Genomic DNA, 17,057 nt, shown 5'->3' on the forward strand with positions numbered 1-17,057 from the left:
ATCAAGCAAATAATAGCAAATGTTAATATGATGGTTATAAAGCATAGTCCACAACATAAACAACTCATTAATCCTCATCATTCCTACCTCTTTCCTAGTCTATTATGCATCCATGCCCATCTTTGGTTTTCATTAAACTCACCGGCTTCATGGCCATGATATTCTTCCTCTTGGTGCAAGTTAGCACCTTCTCCCACATCATAATGCAAGTTAGCATCGTCTCCCTCATCATCATCTTGCTCACTAAGAACCTGCATATCATCAACATACAACAATTTGCTTCCACCTCGGTGGTAGTCCGAGATGGGTTAGGAAGTAAAAACATGATAGACACATTAAACTTGAGTTGGTGATGGATGGTTCTAGTGTTTCGAAGCTCGGTTCTACCCCAAATAGTGCAAGCCATTACCCTTTGAAGGTACCTAAGTACGGGGTTGTGAATGTTGCTAGCTTTATTGGCTCTAGTGACAAAGGAGCTAAGGTCGGTGATACATTCCCAAAAGACAGCGGGTTGATAGTCAACCGGCTTAAGGCTAAGATCCCAAGAATCATGGATATACCCCTCGTTTGCAAAACCTAAGGTATCACAAAAGTGCTGAAGAGACATATCAAAATATTCATTAGCCTAAAGGAAACTCTATGGTTAGGGTTATCATAATTCAACCTATCTTTAGTAAAAACAATGGAACTCAGAAATTCGCAGGTGAAATTCTCATAATCCCTCATAGGTTCTAACATATCAGTCCAACCTAGCCTTCCTATCAACCTATAGACATCATTTCTAAGCTCTAGCATATTCAAAGTATGAGAATCAGGATATCGAGAAGGATGCAAGGATTTAAAGATTAGAATTTTATACCTATCCCTTTGTGAGTTGTCCTTAAACTTGATCCCATGATTCTTGACTTGTGCTTTCTTCTTTGAGGGAGGTCCTCCTTGAGACCTTGCTGGTTCCTTACCACTTCTTCTTGAAGCCATTAGACCTTGACCTTGGGTTGACTTTGTGTGGATTGGTTGAAGGTTAGGGTTTTGGAAGATTTGTGGTGGAAAGGATTGGTTTAGGGTTGGGGTTGATGTTTGAGTAAGGTTTATGAGTTTGATGATGAAGACTGGTGTAGAAATTGGGTTAGGGTTGAATGGTGTATGAATTTGGTGTTTGGTTGGATGAAGGTTGGTTTTGATTGGTGGTTAAGTTTGGAATGATGAAGTTTGAGATTGATTTGGGGAAGAGTTGAATTGGTTTGGTGAAGTTTTGATGGTTATCGAGGTTTTAGAGAGAAGTTGGAAGGTAGAGAGATGTTTGTGTGTGAGAATTAAGGAGGAGGATGAGAAAAATTGAGGTTATAGCACACTAGGTATCTGGGTGCCAACCTTGGCATGGGCCGTGCCAACATTCTGGAGCTTTTGTGCTTTTTGGCCTTAAAAACCTGGCACGGCCGTGCCAGCCTTAGCACGGGCCGTGCCACCTTTCTGGTCAAGGGGGCTTCAAAATTTTTCATTTTCTTGAATCGTACTTGGACAATTACCTACAAAACAACTTAAAACAAAGAAAAACAAACAAAACGAAAGCAATTAAACGCGTGGGTTGCCTCCCACGAAGCGCTCTTTTATTGTCATTAGCTTGACGGTCAATAGGTTTCTCTATCCTATGCCCAATCTTTCACGAAGGGACAATGGCAGCAGACTGACACTATCTCCTAAGTCACACATGGCTCTTTCTATTTTCTCTGATCCTATGACACATGGTATGGAATAACGCTCTGGATCCTTAAGTTTAGATGGCAACTTATTTTGAATTATTTCAATTAGTTTCCTAAACTGCTCATCTAACTTAGACTCATCAAACCCTTGTGGTAAAGGAGTGTTTGGATTATATGGTGGTGGAATGTTAAGCTTTTCACTCTCTACTACAACTTTCTCACTGTTGGGTTTTTCACTCTCTACCCCAACCTCAATTGTCTTGGTTTCTACAACAGGGTCCTCTAATTTCTTATCATCCCTAAGTGTAATAGAATTTATCGGGCCTTTGTGGTTGGTTTCAATTTGGCTTGGGAAGACTCCGGAGGGTTGTGGGGAAGAGGTTACTTGTTGGGCTACTTGAGGGATTTGAGCCTCAAGCACTTTGTTGTGAGTAAAAAGAGAATCCACTCTATTGAGAGAGTCATTCAAAATTCCAGCTTTGACTTTAAACTCTTGGTTATGCCTGATGTTATCTAATTCAAAATTTTCTATCAAAAGTTCCAAGTCGGATTTTTGAGGGACTCCTTGGTTGTTAAAAACAGGTGGTGTTGTTTGTTGTCCAAATTTTTTTTGAGGGTTTTGAAAAAAAATTTGACTATTCCTAAACCCTTGGTTAAATTGAGCAACTTGCTCAGGATTTCTAACAACACTACCTAGTTGACATTCGACACCGGTATGACCAAATATTCCATAAACTCTTGAAGGAGGCAAAACAGGGGTAGAAGTCCATTGATGGTAGTTTTGAGCCATGCCTGAAATCAAAACAGTTAAAAGATAAAAAGAAGAAAAAAAATAAAATAAAAGAGAGAGAAAGATTTTTTTTTTTTTTTAGAAGAAAATAAAATAAAATAGAATCAAATAAAGATTTTTTTTTTTTATAGAAAGAAATATAAAAACAATAAAACAACGAAAATGATATATTTTTTTTTTGGTCTAATCACTATTAAAAAGTTAATCAAATTACAACAACTCCCCGGCAACGGCGCCAAAAACTTGATAGAGCCAAACCGCAAGTGCACGGCCTATCGAAGTAATAGTAGTAAGAAGAGTATCGTTCCGCTAGGGAGTTGTGAATTCAATTAACTTTTAGAGAATGATTAGAAGAGAAGAAAGATTATGAAATAGGGGGGTTAATTGCTAAAGATAAATACCAATAATAATAAAAGAGCCTTGGGATTATTGGTTTATCATAATAACAAACCCTTCACTAGACAAGACTTAAACATCTAATTTCATGGTTTACACCTTAATTTCTAAAGACCGGTTTCCCTTAGCCCCTCACCTTTCCGATGAAAGTCCGGTGAGAGTTTACTTCTAGTAACCAAGCCTATTTCGCTGACTTGATTACTAGAAGATGCATAGAGGATTGAAACTACTCTTTGTCTCAATAATTGCAAAGACTATTTCACTGTTTTGCAATTATTGTCTAGATTCACTTGTTCCAACAGCAAAGCTCCGCTCTCGCTTTATGAATTGATGTTTGAGATGATGGATTAACGATTATCAAACCCTCCGCTTTCGCTTCCACAGTTTGATAATTGTTAATCCACGTTAAGACGGTGAATCTAGATTAGAAATTAGGGTTATATAGAAATTAGGGTTTAAGCTTGGTTTGTTTAGGATTATGTCATTAGACTTATCAACAATCCCAAGACAACGAAGTGTCTACTCACTAACGTTCATTGTAGACATAGGGGAAGAAGAGAGAAAGCAATAAAGTAAAAGAACGATAATATAAAAGTGAACTTTTATTCCAAGAACAAAAGATGATTGTTTATGATGGAGTGCTACTCTATTTATAGCTTTACAATTGACTTAGAAACTAAGCTACTATAAGGGCAAAACAGTAAAGCTGCAACGGAGTAACTTGGGCTTGAAGAAAAGCAGCAAAAGTGGTTCTGGAGGGTGGCACGGCCGTGCCACATGTTGGCACGGGCCGTGCCAAGCTTCTGACTTGGTAGAGACATATTTTTGTCTCGTATCTTTGTATTCTTGTATTGTATTTGCTCCAGTCCTCTTTCTTTTGCTCCAAGACACCTTCCACCATATATTCGTTCCTAAAATATAATAAAATGCAATTTGAAGTAAAAGATTCAAAAAGGAAATAATATTAAAATAAAATAAAACCAAATCTAAATAAAACGATACTAAATAATGCAATAAAATAGACTATTCTATGACTCATCAGTTAGAATAGAAATGGGTTATGCCCATTAAGGTGTTGTGAGAAAAACACAAGAAGGGGGGTTGAATTGTGTTTTCAAAATTTCTTCGTTTCTCTTAAAAACTGAACACACTGGTCAGAAGCTAAGTGATACAGCTTCTGAAGTGATAAACAGAATTTGAATGCAGCGGAATAAAACAGAGAGAGAAAAGAAGAAAGACACAAAGCAATTATACTAGTTCCTTCCACAATCCGGAAGTAGTCCAGTCCCCCTTGCACTTCCAAGGAGATTTCACTGGAATGTAATATCTGATTACAATTGCTCAAGCACACAGCAAGAGACTTCCTTTGCTCAAGCACACTTCGCAAGAGTCTTCCTATGCTCAAGAACACAATCAAGAGACTTCTATGCTCAAGCACAATTGCAAGAGACTTCTAAACAAACAAGATTACAAAGAATGATGTTTGAGATTGAACACTTGATATACAATCAGAGGTGCTCACAATACAATCAGATACAGACTCTAAGACTTAAGAATTTCTAAGATTAGAACTTTGAGAAACAGAAATTCTAAGTGAATGCAGAACAATTTCAGCAGAGGTTTGGCACTTGTAAAAATGTTGAGAGTCTTTCGTTCAGCATTACCAAATCTCTAAGTCTTCACTCCTTTATATAGAGGTGTGAAAGAGACGTTGTGAAATTGCCATCACATCAAAAGAGTCGTTGTTGAAGCTTGATCTTTCATCAATGATCTTTTGCCTGATTTGGTTGTTGTCCTATGAAGAACCAATTTGAAATCCATTCCTAATCCAAAGGAACATCTTTGCAGGCGAAGCCATATTCTTGAGCTGTTTTCTTGTCTTGAAGCGTTGACACAAAACAGAGTAGTGGAGAAGGTGGTTGTACAGTTCGTACAAAGTACAATATCAACGCTTTCGTTCAGATTGCAAGCAAATGCCTTCAAACACCTTTGAAATGACCGTTGCAAGAGTCCACTAGTCTTCTGCTGTCCTTTGATGAATTTTGATCTATGAAACAACTCTTGAATCCTTGAATTTCGCAAATCCAGTTGATCTTCAGCTTTTGGTGAAATGGCTTCTGATAAGGCAGCTTCTGATGATGTAGCTTCTGATAATGTTGCTTCTGAGGATGACGTGGCACTTCAGGACATCTAGTCTTCAGGAGCACTTGACTTCTGGAGCGCTTTTTGTCTTCAGGAGCATATTGCCTTCAGGAGCGTCTAAGCTTCAATTTTGTTGATTTCTTTTGCTCTTTATTTGTTCTTCAGTACCAATTAATGATGTAAAAATTTAACTATGGTCCTGTACATTTGAACAAATATTAACTAGTCCAATTTACAATTTTTAATACCTTGTTATCATCAAAACTCATTAAGGTTCATTGTTAAACACATTTTGTTCCAACAATCTCCCCCTTTTGATGATGACAAACAATAGTTTTTAAAATTGATCAATTGTTGTTAATCTAATTAACGAGTTGACTTTGGGGTTCTGAGGTTTGTAAGCTTAGAGTTTGAGGTTTGTAAGCTCTAACTCCCCCTGAGTCTGATAGTTTTTAAGGTGAGGTTTGTAAGCTCCCCCTAAGTTCTATCTAGGTTAATTAAATTCATTTTAGAGCAATAATAATATCAGAGCTTAAATAAAATGGAAAGAAGTAGATTATAGATAAGAAGAGTGGTTCAATTAATTTTTATTTGAAATTTGATACTCCCCCTTTTAGGTAAAAAGATAGAGGTTTTCAAAATTTTCAAATATTATTTAATGGGGCTCAGAGCCTTTAAATACTATCACAAATACTCCCCCTTTTGTCATTAATCAAAAAGAAATAAACAAAAAGAATAGATGAGAAAAAGATAAGATAAAGGTTCAGAGCACTATATAATCATGTAAACCATCTTAAAATCAGTGATTAGAGCATAAAAAAATCATCACGATTTATCAGAGCAAAAACTAAGTATGCACAAGATATAAACAGTTAATATTACCCAGAAGCAGATAAAGTTCAGAAGCATAAAAATAGTCAGAAGCGAAAACTAAGTCAGAAGCATAAATAAACACTATAAATCAGAAGCATAAAGAAACAAAAACAAGCTCTAGGTGTGCAACTAAGGGTTTGGCTTATTCTGATTCTCTAAGATCTTCTTCAACATCTCTTGTGTTTCTGTATATTTCCTATCCATTTCTGACTTGTAGTTCTCTTCCCTGATTCTTGATTGTTCCATTTCAGCTTCAATCTTTAACAGCTTCTGATCCTGCTCTTGTAGCTTTTGCTCCAATTCCTTATTCCTTTCTTTCAGCACCAAATTCTCCTATACTAAGGCCAGATCAGGTGCAGCATTGCTCAGGTTGATTTTAGAAAGGAGTGATAAATCTAGATCCTTGGGGTGAATGAATTTAGGAAGGAAATCCTCAGGTTCTCTTCCACTAATGCTCAATGGATTCTTCACCCAAGTTCTAAGGACCTCTACATCCTCGATATTTTCTTCCACGCCATTTAGCCAGTCCTCCAGCTTCTGCTTAGCTTGATTCTGAGCTTCAATACAGGAGTCATGCAGAGCTGAGATGACGTATACTGCCATTTCCTTCAGTCTCCTCCATTGCTTCTGATAACTTACTGTATGACCTAAGTCATTTCTTTCTTTGATCAGCTTGAGTGCTTCAGAAGCAATGTCTTCCCACACATCTTGCAATACTTGAGAATCCAGGAAAATGGTGGGTGGTGAAGGTTGCCTAGAGGGTTTAGGTGGGGCTGTGGGTACAATGGCTAGGTTGTTTGAGGATTGGCCATTTGTAGTTAAGGTTTGGCTGGTTGATGGTTGGTCAAGGATGGTGTCTATAGTCATATCAGAGGCATGATCATCTTGATCATCCTCAGAGTGAAAGTCCATATCAGAGACACCATCATAGCGGGTTATCTTGACTATTTGTACAGGTAAAGGAATGGTAGATGAATGGGTTGGCTCAAGAACAGGTTGTTCAGGAGCAACTGGTTCAGTTGCGATATGTTCAGGAACAGTAGGTTCATGAACATCTGGTTTGGGAACTGTTTGTTCAGGAACAGTAGGTTCAGGAACGGTTGGTTCAGGAACAAAAGATTGTTGTTGTGGTGATGGAGTCTTTTGTGGTTCTGGTTGTTGTTGTTGTTGGGGGTTTTCTGAAATGACTTTTTCAGAAGCAGTTGCTTCAGAAGCCATTTCAGAGGTTGTTTGTGAGTTTGAGTTAAAACTAGATTTTGGTAAATCACCTAAGTAGTGGCTCTCTGGTGATCTAGCAATGAAGTGTCTTCAGGTGGGATGGAAGATGTGGTACAAGATGTGTGTAAGTCATTGGATACCTGAGGAATTCTGACTGAGTCATCAGCAGCTTCAGAAGTAGACTTTTGAACACCAGCTTCTGAAGCACCAGCTCTCTTTGTAGCCATCTGTGCAGTCACATCTGCAATCTCCTTTACTTCTGCCATCTTCTCCAAAAGAAAGTCTTCATTCTTATCTGGCCCAGTTTCTTTGAGCTTTGCATCCCTCTCTTGTTTGTATTGAGCTTTCTTTCTCTTCTGATCAGCTAACATCTGATCAGATTGCTCTTTAGCCTCTTTCTCCATGTCAGGAGTTACTTCAATCATTGGCATGAAAATGGGTGCAGCCGCCTTCTTCTTCTTCTTCTTCTTCTTCTTCTTCTTAGGCTCATCCTTTTCTTGCTCTAATTCATTAAGAGCTTCAGCCACTTTCTCCTGAGTGAATACAGTTTCAGCTTTTCCTCTTTTTCTTTTAGCAACCTTCTGTTGCTTGGCCTTTCCATCAATGACTTCTGATTCAGAAGTGACTTTGGCCTTCTTTCCTTCGACCTTAATAGGAGCAGCTTCCTCCTGAGAGTTGTCACCTGATTCTATGAAATAAGCAGCTACTGTTTCAGCTAAGATTTCTGGATTATTTTCCTTAAAGATTGAAGGAAAATCCCTTATAATCTCAAATTCTGCTGTAGTCATTTCCATCCACTTCTCATATTGAGGGGCTTTCTTGATAAAATGCATGGAAAACAAGGACCTGCTACTGATAGTCTTCTCAGCAGTAGAAACCTTGAAGCATTTGTCAGAAGCATCCCTTGTTTTCTTCAGAGTCTCCAGTATTCTACCTTGGTGGAAGATTTCAGACAACAATCTTCCATAAGGCACTTGTTTCCTTCCTTTGTTGATGCCCTCATTTATTGCCCAGCATAAATGATCCATGATGTATCTTGGGAAATTGATCTTCTCAAAGGTAGCCATGAAATAAATTGCCAGCTTCTGTTGATTATTAGGTTGGTCAGACCCTCCTCCTCTCTGAAAGAAGCAATCTGTGCAGAACTTCACCAACATTCTGTTGTGAATTTCCATTTCTGAAGTCTTGGCTTTTGAGTTTCCATTCAGAAGCAAGTTGTAGTAGCTCTTCAGTAGGAGATCTTCCTTCTTTACTATCTCTTGAAATCTTCCTTCAGCAGCCACTCTGCATGCTTTTGCTATAACCTTCTCAGTGATGGTTACTGGAATACCCATCACTTCAGACCTTATCTCTAAGCTACTGAATGAAGTAGGATTCTTTTCCATCTCCGTCTTTCCCTTCTTTGGCACAGCCTGTATCTCAACCTTTGAAACCTTCTCTTCGTAGACTTCAGCCCTTACCCATAAGTCTTTGACCAAGTTTTCATACGTCGGCCCATTCAACATCTTGAAGTACTCAGACAGCTTCTGAGCTTCTACCAACGTTTTCATGTCCACCTTATACTTTTTCAGCGAAGCAAAATCCACCGGTGATTCCTTCAGAACGATCAGTGATTTTAAAGGAATGGACATTGTTCTAGGTTTGCTTACGGAACCAGATCCAGATGCTTTTAGTTGCATACCTGAAGTTGATTCTGGAATGCTTCGGTTTGAGCTTGAGGTTGCCATTGATGAAGATTGAAGATGATGAAGAAGATTTTGGGTTCTAGGTTTTTTTTGAGAGAGTTGCGCTTACTTCGCAAGAGGTTTCACTACCACAATTTTGGCTTTTAATAGCACAATTTTAATAGCGTTTCTGGATAAATGCTATTAAAAATGCAACTTATAGACCTGTTATAGCACTCTTTAAAAAGCGCTAAAAAAACTTTGTAAAAAATTGGGTTAGATAGCACTTTTTTATAAGTGCTATTATTCTTGTTCACACTAATAGCGCTTTTAAGAAAACGCTATTGTTGAAGGGGTATAGATAGCGTTTTCACAAACGCTATGTTTGGGTTTTATGAAAATTAAAAAAGGGCGGATACTTTTTCATTTTGGCGCACATAACAAAAGTGTGAAAAAACACATAACACTCACCTTCCACCGTCCTTCCAAAACACATAACAAAACTCACTCACCGTCCTTCCACCGTCCTTCGAAAATCTTCCACCGTCCTTGCTTCGGTCAAAGTCAGAAGTCACTTTCCTTCTCCCAAAACTGAAAACTCATCTTTCCTTCTCCCAAAACTCACCGTCCTTCCTTGCTTCGGTCACTCACTCTTCTTCTCTGGTTAGATCGAAATCGAAGTCGAAGTCGAAATCGAAGTCGGAAAACGCTTTCTCTCTTTCTTCTCTGGTTAGATCTTCATTCTCTTGATCTTCTCTCTCTTTATTATGCACGAATTACATAACTTAGGGTTTTGAGTTTCATTCCAGCTTTTGAATCCTAAAATTGATTATAAACTTCAATCATTTGTTTCTTAAAAATTCTGTTTATTATAATTTCTGATTTTTTTTCTATTAATGTTTAACTGTATTCTTAGAACGTTACATTCAATTGTTAATAAATGGTTATTTGCCAATATTGTTGTGTGAGTTGTTATAGATACAATATTTCACATAATTTGTTTTGATTTCACATAATTTGGTCATCTATGTTAAAAAATAGCTCAAAGTTGTGTTGACATTTTGTGTTGATATTTATTTTTTTTGAATAAAAATGCCACCCAGATTTGGTTCCATAGTTGTGTTAATTTTCAATTTTCAACTGCATTCTTAACAACTTGTTAAGAAATTGACTGGTCATTATCCAAGTTCAGCTGGACAGGTCGCTTAAAAATCAGTTTTTCGTTATACCAATGCATGTACAGTGTGGTGTTTGATCCAGATTTTGTTGATGCCTTTTCGTTTTTATTTGGTTTTAGTTTGAAAATTCAATATTCAATTATTGGATTCAGCTGACTGCTTTTTTGATCTGCTTTCAATTTCGTGTGCTGAATAGTGTATAGCACTTTAATCCAATATGATAGTGTTTGTTGAAATGTAATTGACTAGATTCATTCCATAAGGTATTCGATAAGTTGTTGTTAAGTGTTTTGTGTAAGTAAGTGTATGTTTGGTCACATTGTGTACTTTTATCCTTCTATTTATGATTGAAACATGGATTGGTGCTTGACGAGACTATTGTAAGAATAAATAAATGTGTGTGTTTGAAATATTTGTTTTTTTTTTTTCAAAGACGAAATGGTAAAGGATTTCCAAGACCATGGTATCCTACTGCCATATGTTAAAGATTTCCTCACCTTTGTGTTATTTGATAACAGAATCCCTATTCTACAAAGTTATTTTTACTTTCTCCACTTATCTATCAATCAAGACTTACTTGTTTGAAACACCTTTCCATTTCTTGCTTTCAAATTCACCTAAATACATCAAACCATACACATGACATCCTACACTTTTTATATACCTTCCCTAGACTTAGAGTGGATATAAAATGCTCCAAAGGAATAAGCCCTTTGTTATATATCCTTCTGTTTATACTCCAATCTAATTGAAACTTGCATACCAAACTTTGTATGATTTGATTGTAATTGCGTGCCCGGTAGAGGTGTTTGTGTTTTCTCTGGAAGTCTATATATATATATATATATATATATATATATATATATATATGAATTGGTTCATGAGCTAAAGGGCCAATATGTAAATGACAGACATGCTTTAGAAAATAATGAACACACACTCATAAGTGTAAATCATTGTTTGAAAAATAATAATATAGTGATCTTTGTAGCCTTGAACTTGTTATGTATTTGGTTGTATGTGTATGAATGAGTCTGTGAATGAATTAAGGTACTGTAATAGCAGAAAGTAAAAAGAGACTAAGCTATAATAACTAAATCATCAATGCTTATGTGACAGATTACAAGATCTAATCAAATTGCTTGATTACAAGGTCTGACAGATTGTCATTGGCTTGGTAGTTAGTTAATTCTGTGCAGAAAATTCATTTTTCAACCTATGTAGTTTTTACTGAAATAACAGAATGAGGCTGATGTGAATTAAGTATGATATACATACATACCTGATAATATTTTAGCACGAGATGATGCAACAGCCAGTTCTGTGACCAACATGTTGTCATCAATTTCAGTACCAAATAAATCATGATCTAACTCAGAATCATTGCCAAATCTTTCCTCTGAGGCTGAGGCCTCCTTTTGAACACTTTAAAGTGGGTTAAGTAAGAGATGCATATCTTAGGAAAACAAAGTATTAACTAACACAATAGCCTTGTACTAAAAATAAGAGGAATAGCCTTTTACTTTCAGAAAAAGAGACAAATATAATCTAAACTAAAAGCTAGTATAAGCAAAGTACATAATCAATAAAAATGTAAAGAAAAAAAAACATGTCGATGAGACCTTATATAAAACGAAAGATGCTGCCTAGGGATTGTCTAATGGCAAACGAGGTATGAATCCCATTTGACATCCAGGATGCATCATATATACAATCACATATATAGTATTCCTCTAACCTAAATGTAAAGGACCAAATGAAACACATAAATGCCATGCCCTTGAAGATTTAATTTAAATATTCAATTCATGTTGTTATAGCTATGCACTCCAGCGAAAAACATAAGTTATCCATTGTAATAAACTTTTGACTTTCTTTTTCCTTTCAAAACTTTTATAATAAGTCACCCCAAGCTGCTAGATTCACTTTGATTGAACTTACATCGTTGATGGCCACTCCTTTGAAAACTATTTTGTCTCAAATCCCTTCACAATCTCATTTTTAAGTATACAATCTTGTCTGAAAACCTTAGGGATGCAGCAAAATTGGTTTATATAACTCTTGAACTCAATTATGGCTAGTCTTACTTCTTTTCACTTAAAATTAGTATATTAGAATGACCAAACTGTATTCATGTGTGATATTTACAGGAGATCAAGTGTTCTATGTCACTGATCCTGCTAATGAAAAATGGTCTATTGTGATTTTAAATGATCACAACAATAAAGAATGTGAAAATACATGTATTGAGGATGATCCTTTCATTAATATATCAGAATCAACTAAGAATGTTCCAACTGTAGATGATATTCTCTATACAAGAGAGGATCATGAGGAGGGGATGTTGATCGATCAATCAATCTGTGTAATTGAAAAACAGAAAAGTAAGAATAAAAAAAAAAGCAAGGATCAGACTAGGAAGAGAAAAAGATCGACTTGATCTTGTATGGCATAATAACTTGTTTTTATTCTTTTATTGTCTTTGATTCTCATATTTAATGTTAATTATTTTTAATGTTACTGTCGTTGTTAATAATATTTTTTTACAGATAAATGGCTTCAAGTAATGGTGGAAGTAGTTCAAGAGGAAAAAATAATGGTAAATGTGGTGTGACCCGCATGCGAGTGCTTCATAGAGATAAAAGTCGTGGAGATACTTTTGAGGTAACTAGTTGATCTCGATAAGATTTTATGATTTCATTTTGTATTTCTGAATTAATAATCACTTTCTTTCTTCAGGTTCGTTGGAATGCTTTAGGTCAACCAGTTGGAAAAGAAAGCCAAAGTTTTGTCAGTTATATTGGATGCATCGTTCGTCGGCTGGTTCCAATTAGTATGGAAAATTGGAGAGCTCGTGAAATGATACCTTACAAACAAAATTTTTTGGATGAAGTTCGGGTAAAACACAAACTTAAGCTAGTTGAAAACATTTCATTATGGTTATCTATTTGTATTTGTTAATTAATGATCTCTGTCATCTTGCAGAAAGTTTTCATATTTGGCAATGAGCATGATAATCGTGTAAAAATGGAAGCTGGAAGGTTGTTCCGAGCACACAAAACCACATTGACAAGAGTCTATGTGAAAGATAAAAATCCTGAAGACATTGTAAAACCTTCGAATGATACGTATCCCCACATAGAACCGGAGCATTGGGATGCCTTTGTAGCTCAACATCTGACTCCTGAATTTCAGGTAATGTCTTTGTATAGAAAATCGAGAAAAAATTGTAGTAATGCCTAGTGATTTGCAGCACTGGAGCATTTTTTAACTCACATGTAACATTTGCAGCCATCTTATTAGTTGATTCTTGGCAGCCAGTGAAGTGATTTGTAGTAATGCCTAGTTTTGTTCACAATAACTGTTTTGCATTTGACATTCGTGTCATGTAATTTACGTTGTTAAGCCTGAGTTACACAAAGCTCTACATAAGTTATGTTATGAAATGTGTATACCGACCGTATGTTTATCAGATATGTTCTTTTGTAGCTTAGTGTTCTTTCAGGTAACGTCTAATAAAGATTGTAATGAGATTATCATGAATGTAATTTGCTATATTCATTTTCCAGTATCTTATTATAGCGTTTAATTATAGCATTTTTGGTTACAAATTTAAAAAAAAAAACGCAACTTTTATTAGCGCTTTTAGTAAAACGCTAAGAAACCCCTATTTGAGTAGAAAGGCTACGATAGCGCTTCTCAGAAAGTGCTAAGAAACAACTGTTAGAAAAGCTACTTTAATAGCACTAGAATAAGGCTATATTAGCGCTTTTCTGAAAGCGCTATTGATGTGTTGCTATTTAATAGCGTTTGGAAAGCGCTATTATAGGCTCCTGACCTTTTATAGCGGGGGCTTTCTTAGCGCTTGAGAAGCGCTATTAAGAGCCAAAATAAGTGCTATTAAAGGGGGTATTTTGTAGTAGTGTTTGAAAGAATGAAGTGTTTGTTGTGAGTGAGTAGTGTGTGAATTGTCAAAGTGTTAAAAGTAAAAACGATTGCAATTCAAAAGAGACAAACAAACATAACATTAATGACATTGGGGGCGCGTGAAAGTACTTTTCAAAGCTATTAAATCATCATTGCCCTTTTAAGTTATACACCAATACAGATAAGCCACGTCAGAAGTTCTCAGACTAACTGCCAAGTTAGTGGGCCAAGAATTACCAAATAAAGTAACTCCCAACGTTTCCACTATCTCAACTATTCAGGAGCATAAAATCCAGCTTCTGAACTTCAGATGCTGACGTCATCATTAGAAGCATGTTTTCCTCAGAACCTCAATAAAGAGCTTCTGATGGACCACTGCTTCTGAACTGACTTCAGAACCTAATATACTATTCATGAGCAAGCAAGCTTTAATTAGACACGAAGTGCATGTTCAAATTTTTCTTTATAAAATCAAATCTTTCAACAGTTAAAGGCTTAGTAAATATATCAGCCCATTGATTTTCAGTATCAATGAATTGTATATCTAAAATTCCTTTTTGAACATAATCTCTGATAAAATGGTGTTTGATTTCAATATGCTTAGCTCTTGAATGCAAAATTGGATTTTTAGACAAACAAATAGCAGCAGTATTATCACAATAAATGGGAATACTGTTAGCAATTATCTGATAGTCTTCCAACTGATGTTTCATCCAAAGTAGTTGTGTACAACAACTTGCAGCTGAAATGTATTTTGCTTCTGCAGTAGACATAGCAATAGTTGTTTGTCTTTTGCTAGCCCAGGATATAAGATTATCACCCAGAAATTGACAATTGCCACTGGTTGACTTTCTTTCAATCCTATCACCAGCATAATTAGCATCACAGAATCCAATTAGATTATAATCTAAGGATTTCCTATAAAGGAGTCCAAGATTAGTTGTTCCCTTCAAATACCTAAAGATTCTCTTGACAGCAGTCATATGAGATTCTCTAGGATCTGATTGGAATCTTGCACACAAGCATACACTGAATAAAATATCTAGCCTAGATGCAGTGAGGTATAACAAAGAACCAATCATACCTCTGTACAGCTTCTGATCTACTTTAGCTCATTCATCTTCTTTGCTTAAGGTGCACGTAGGATGCATTGGAGTGTTCATCACTTTACAATCTTCAAGCTTGAATTTCTTCAGAAGCTCCTTTGTATACTTTGATTGATGAACGTAGACTCCATCTTTGCATTGATTGATTTGAATGCCTAGGAAGAACTTCAGCTCTCCCATCATGCTCATTTCAAATTCATCCTGCATTAACTTAGAGAATTCCTTGCAAAGAGATGCATTATTAGAACCAAATATTATATCATCAACATATATTTGCACAACAAGAATATCTTTCCCAAGTGTCCTTCTGAAGAGTGTTATGTCAACCTGTCCTCTTTTAAAATCATTTTTGATTAAGAAATTACTTAGTCTATCATACCAAGCTCTGGGAGCTTGTTTCAAGCCATATAGTGATTTCTTCAGTTTAAAAACATGATCAGGATATTTAATATCCTCAAAACCAGGAGGTTGCTTGACATACACTTCTTCTTCTATTACACCATTAAGAAATGCACTCTTGACATCCATTTGATATAATATTATGCCATGATTAACAGCATAGGAAAAAAGTAACCTGATTGCTTCCAATCTTGCAACTGGAGCAAATGTTTCAGTATAATCTATGCCTTCTTGTTGACTGTAACCTTGTGCAACAAGTCTTGCTTTGTTTCTTGTTACTTCTCCTTGCTCATTCAACTTGTTTCTGAATACCCATTTTGTTCCAATAATGTTCTTGTGCTGAGGTTTGGGTACCAGATCCCACACATCATTTCTTTGAAATTGATTCAACTCTTCTTGCATAGCTAAGATCCATCCATCATCTGAAAGTGCTTCATCAACTGTTGTAGGTTCAATCATTGAGATCAGTCCAATCATTGAACCTTCTTGTCTGAAGTATGATCTTGTTCTTCTTGGACTATCTTTGTTTCCAATGATTAACTCCTCTGGATGTGAAGACTTGTGCTTGAATGTATTTCTGGGAGGATCTGCTTGATGTGAGCCATCTTGTGCTTCATCAGAAGCAGCTTCATCTTGTGCTTCTGATGTGGGTTCAGCTTCTGGACTTTCTTCAGATTCAGCTATCTGATCAGATTCTGGAGTATCTTCAGGAACCTGTATCTCTGCATAACTTTCACCTTGCTTTGAAGTTTTATCTTCAAGCTCTTTGTCATCAAATTTAACGTGATAGATTCTTCAACACAAAGTGTTTCTAAATTATACACTCTGTATGCCTTTGACCTTTCAGAGTAACCTAAGAAGATTCCTCTTTGGGCCTTGGCATCAAATTTCTTTAAGTAGAGCTTGTTATTCAGAATGTAACATGTATATCCAAATTGATGAAAGTAAGAGATATTAGGTTTCCTTCCTTTAAAAAGTTCATATGCTGTTTTCTCCAAGATAGGTCTGATATAGATCCTATTTTGGACATAACATGCTGTATTCACTACTTCTGCCCAAAAATGTTTTGGTAAATTGTTTTCATGGATCATGGTTCTGGCCATTTCTTGTAAAGTTCTATTCTTTCTTTCTACAACCCCATTTTGTTGTGGAGTTCTAGGAGAAGAGAATTCATGGACAATTCCATGTTTTTCACAAAAAGCTTCAAATGGCTCATTTTCAAACTCTCCACCATGATCACTTCTGACTCTCAAAATCTTTGATTCTTTTTCTGATTGAATTTGAGTGCAGAAACTACTGAATACATCACAAGCAACATCTTTACTCTTCAGGAATTTCACCCAAGTCCATCTACTGTAATCATCAACAATGATTGATCCATATTTTCTACCATATAAGGATGTCGTACTTACTGGTCCAAATAGATCAATGTGAAGTAGTTCCAAGGGTCTGGAGGTTGAAATAATGTCTTTTGTTTTAAAAGATGATTTCACAATTTTCCCTCTCTGACATGCACCACAGAGTGCATCTGAATGATAGTCAATGTCTGGTAGGCCTTTGACAAGTTGTAACTTACTAAGCTTAGAGATTAATCTCCAGTTAGCATGTCCCAACCTTCTGTGCCACATCCATTTCTTATCATTCACTGACAGAAGGCAAATCAC

At 36.1% G+C, this 17,057-nt stretch overlaps 1 protein-coding gene and 1 long non-coding RNA gene across 2 annotated transcripts; both read left to right on the forward strand.

Moving 5' to 3' along the window:
• Positions 1-971: 971 nt before the first annotated feature.
• LOC146946325 (uncharacterized) lies at positions 972-2,862 on the forward strand. Its single transcript, XR_015026680.1, has 2 exons — positions 972-1,363; positions 1,452-2,862. It is a non-coding gene; the product is annotated as an uncharacterized LOC146946325 (long non-coding RNA).
• A 6,401-nt stretch (positions 2,863-9,263) lies between these two features.
• Positions 9,264-13,407, forward strand: LOC146946326 (uncharacterized). Its single transcript, XM_085748886.1, has 4 exons — positions 9,264-9,512; positions 12,511-12,625; positions 12,701-12,859; positions 12,947-13,407. Exons 2-4 carry the CDS (start codon positions 12,515-12,517, stop codon positions 13,202-13,204), a joined length of 528 nt encoding a protein of 175 aa, XP_085605012.1. The 5' UTR covers positions 9,264-9,512; positions 12,511-12,514; the 3' UTR covers positions 13,205-13,407.
• Positions 13,408-17,057: the final 3,650 nt, after the last annotated feature.

Source organism: Medicago sativa, chromosome 2 (genome assembly GCF_051527215.1).
Source record: "Medicago sativa cultivar Bolivia chromosome 2, Bolivia_mono, whole genome shotgun sequence".
Classification (NCBI taxonomy): domain Eukaryota; kingdom Viridiplantae; phylum Streptophyta; class Magnoliopsida; order Fabales; family Fabaceae; genus Medicago; species Medicago sativa.

What these genes read in the sequence shown, in the direction of transcription:
- LOC146946326 (XM_085748886.1), top strand. Translation starts at nt 12,515, where the DNA reads ATGGCTTCAAGTAATGGTGGAAGTAGTTCAAGAGGAAAAAATAATGGT. An exon ending in GTCGTGGAGATACTTTTGAG is followed by an intron (nt 12,626 to 12,700) that starts GTAACTAGTTGA and finishes TTCTTTCTTCAG; the next exon opens with GTTCGTTGGAATGCTTTAGG. An exon ending in ATTTTTTGGATGAAGTTCGG is followed by an intron (nt 12,860 to 12,946) that starts GTAAAACACAAA and finishes GTCATCTTGCAG; the next exon opens with AAAGTTTTCATATTTGGCAA.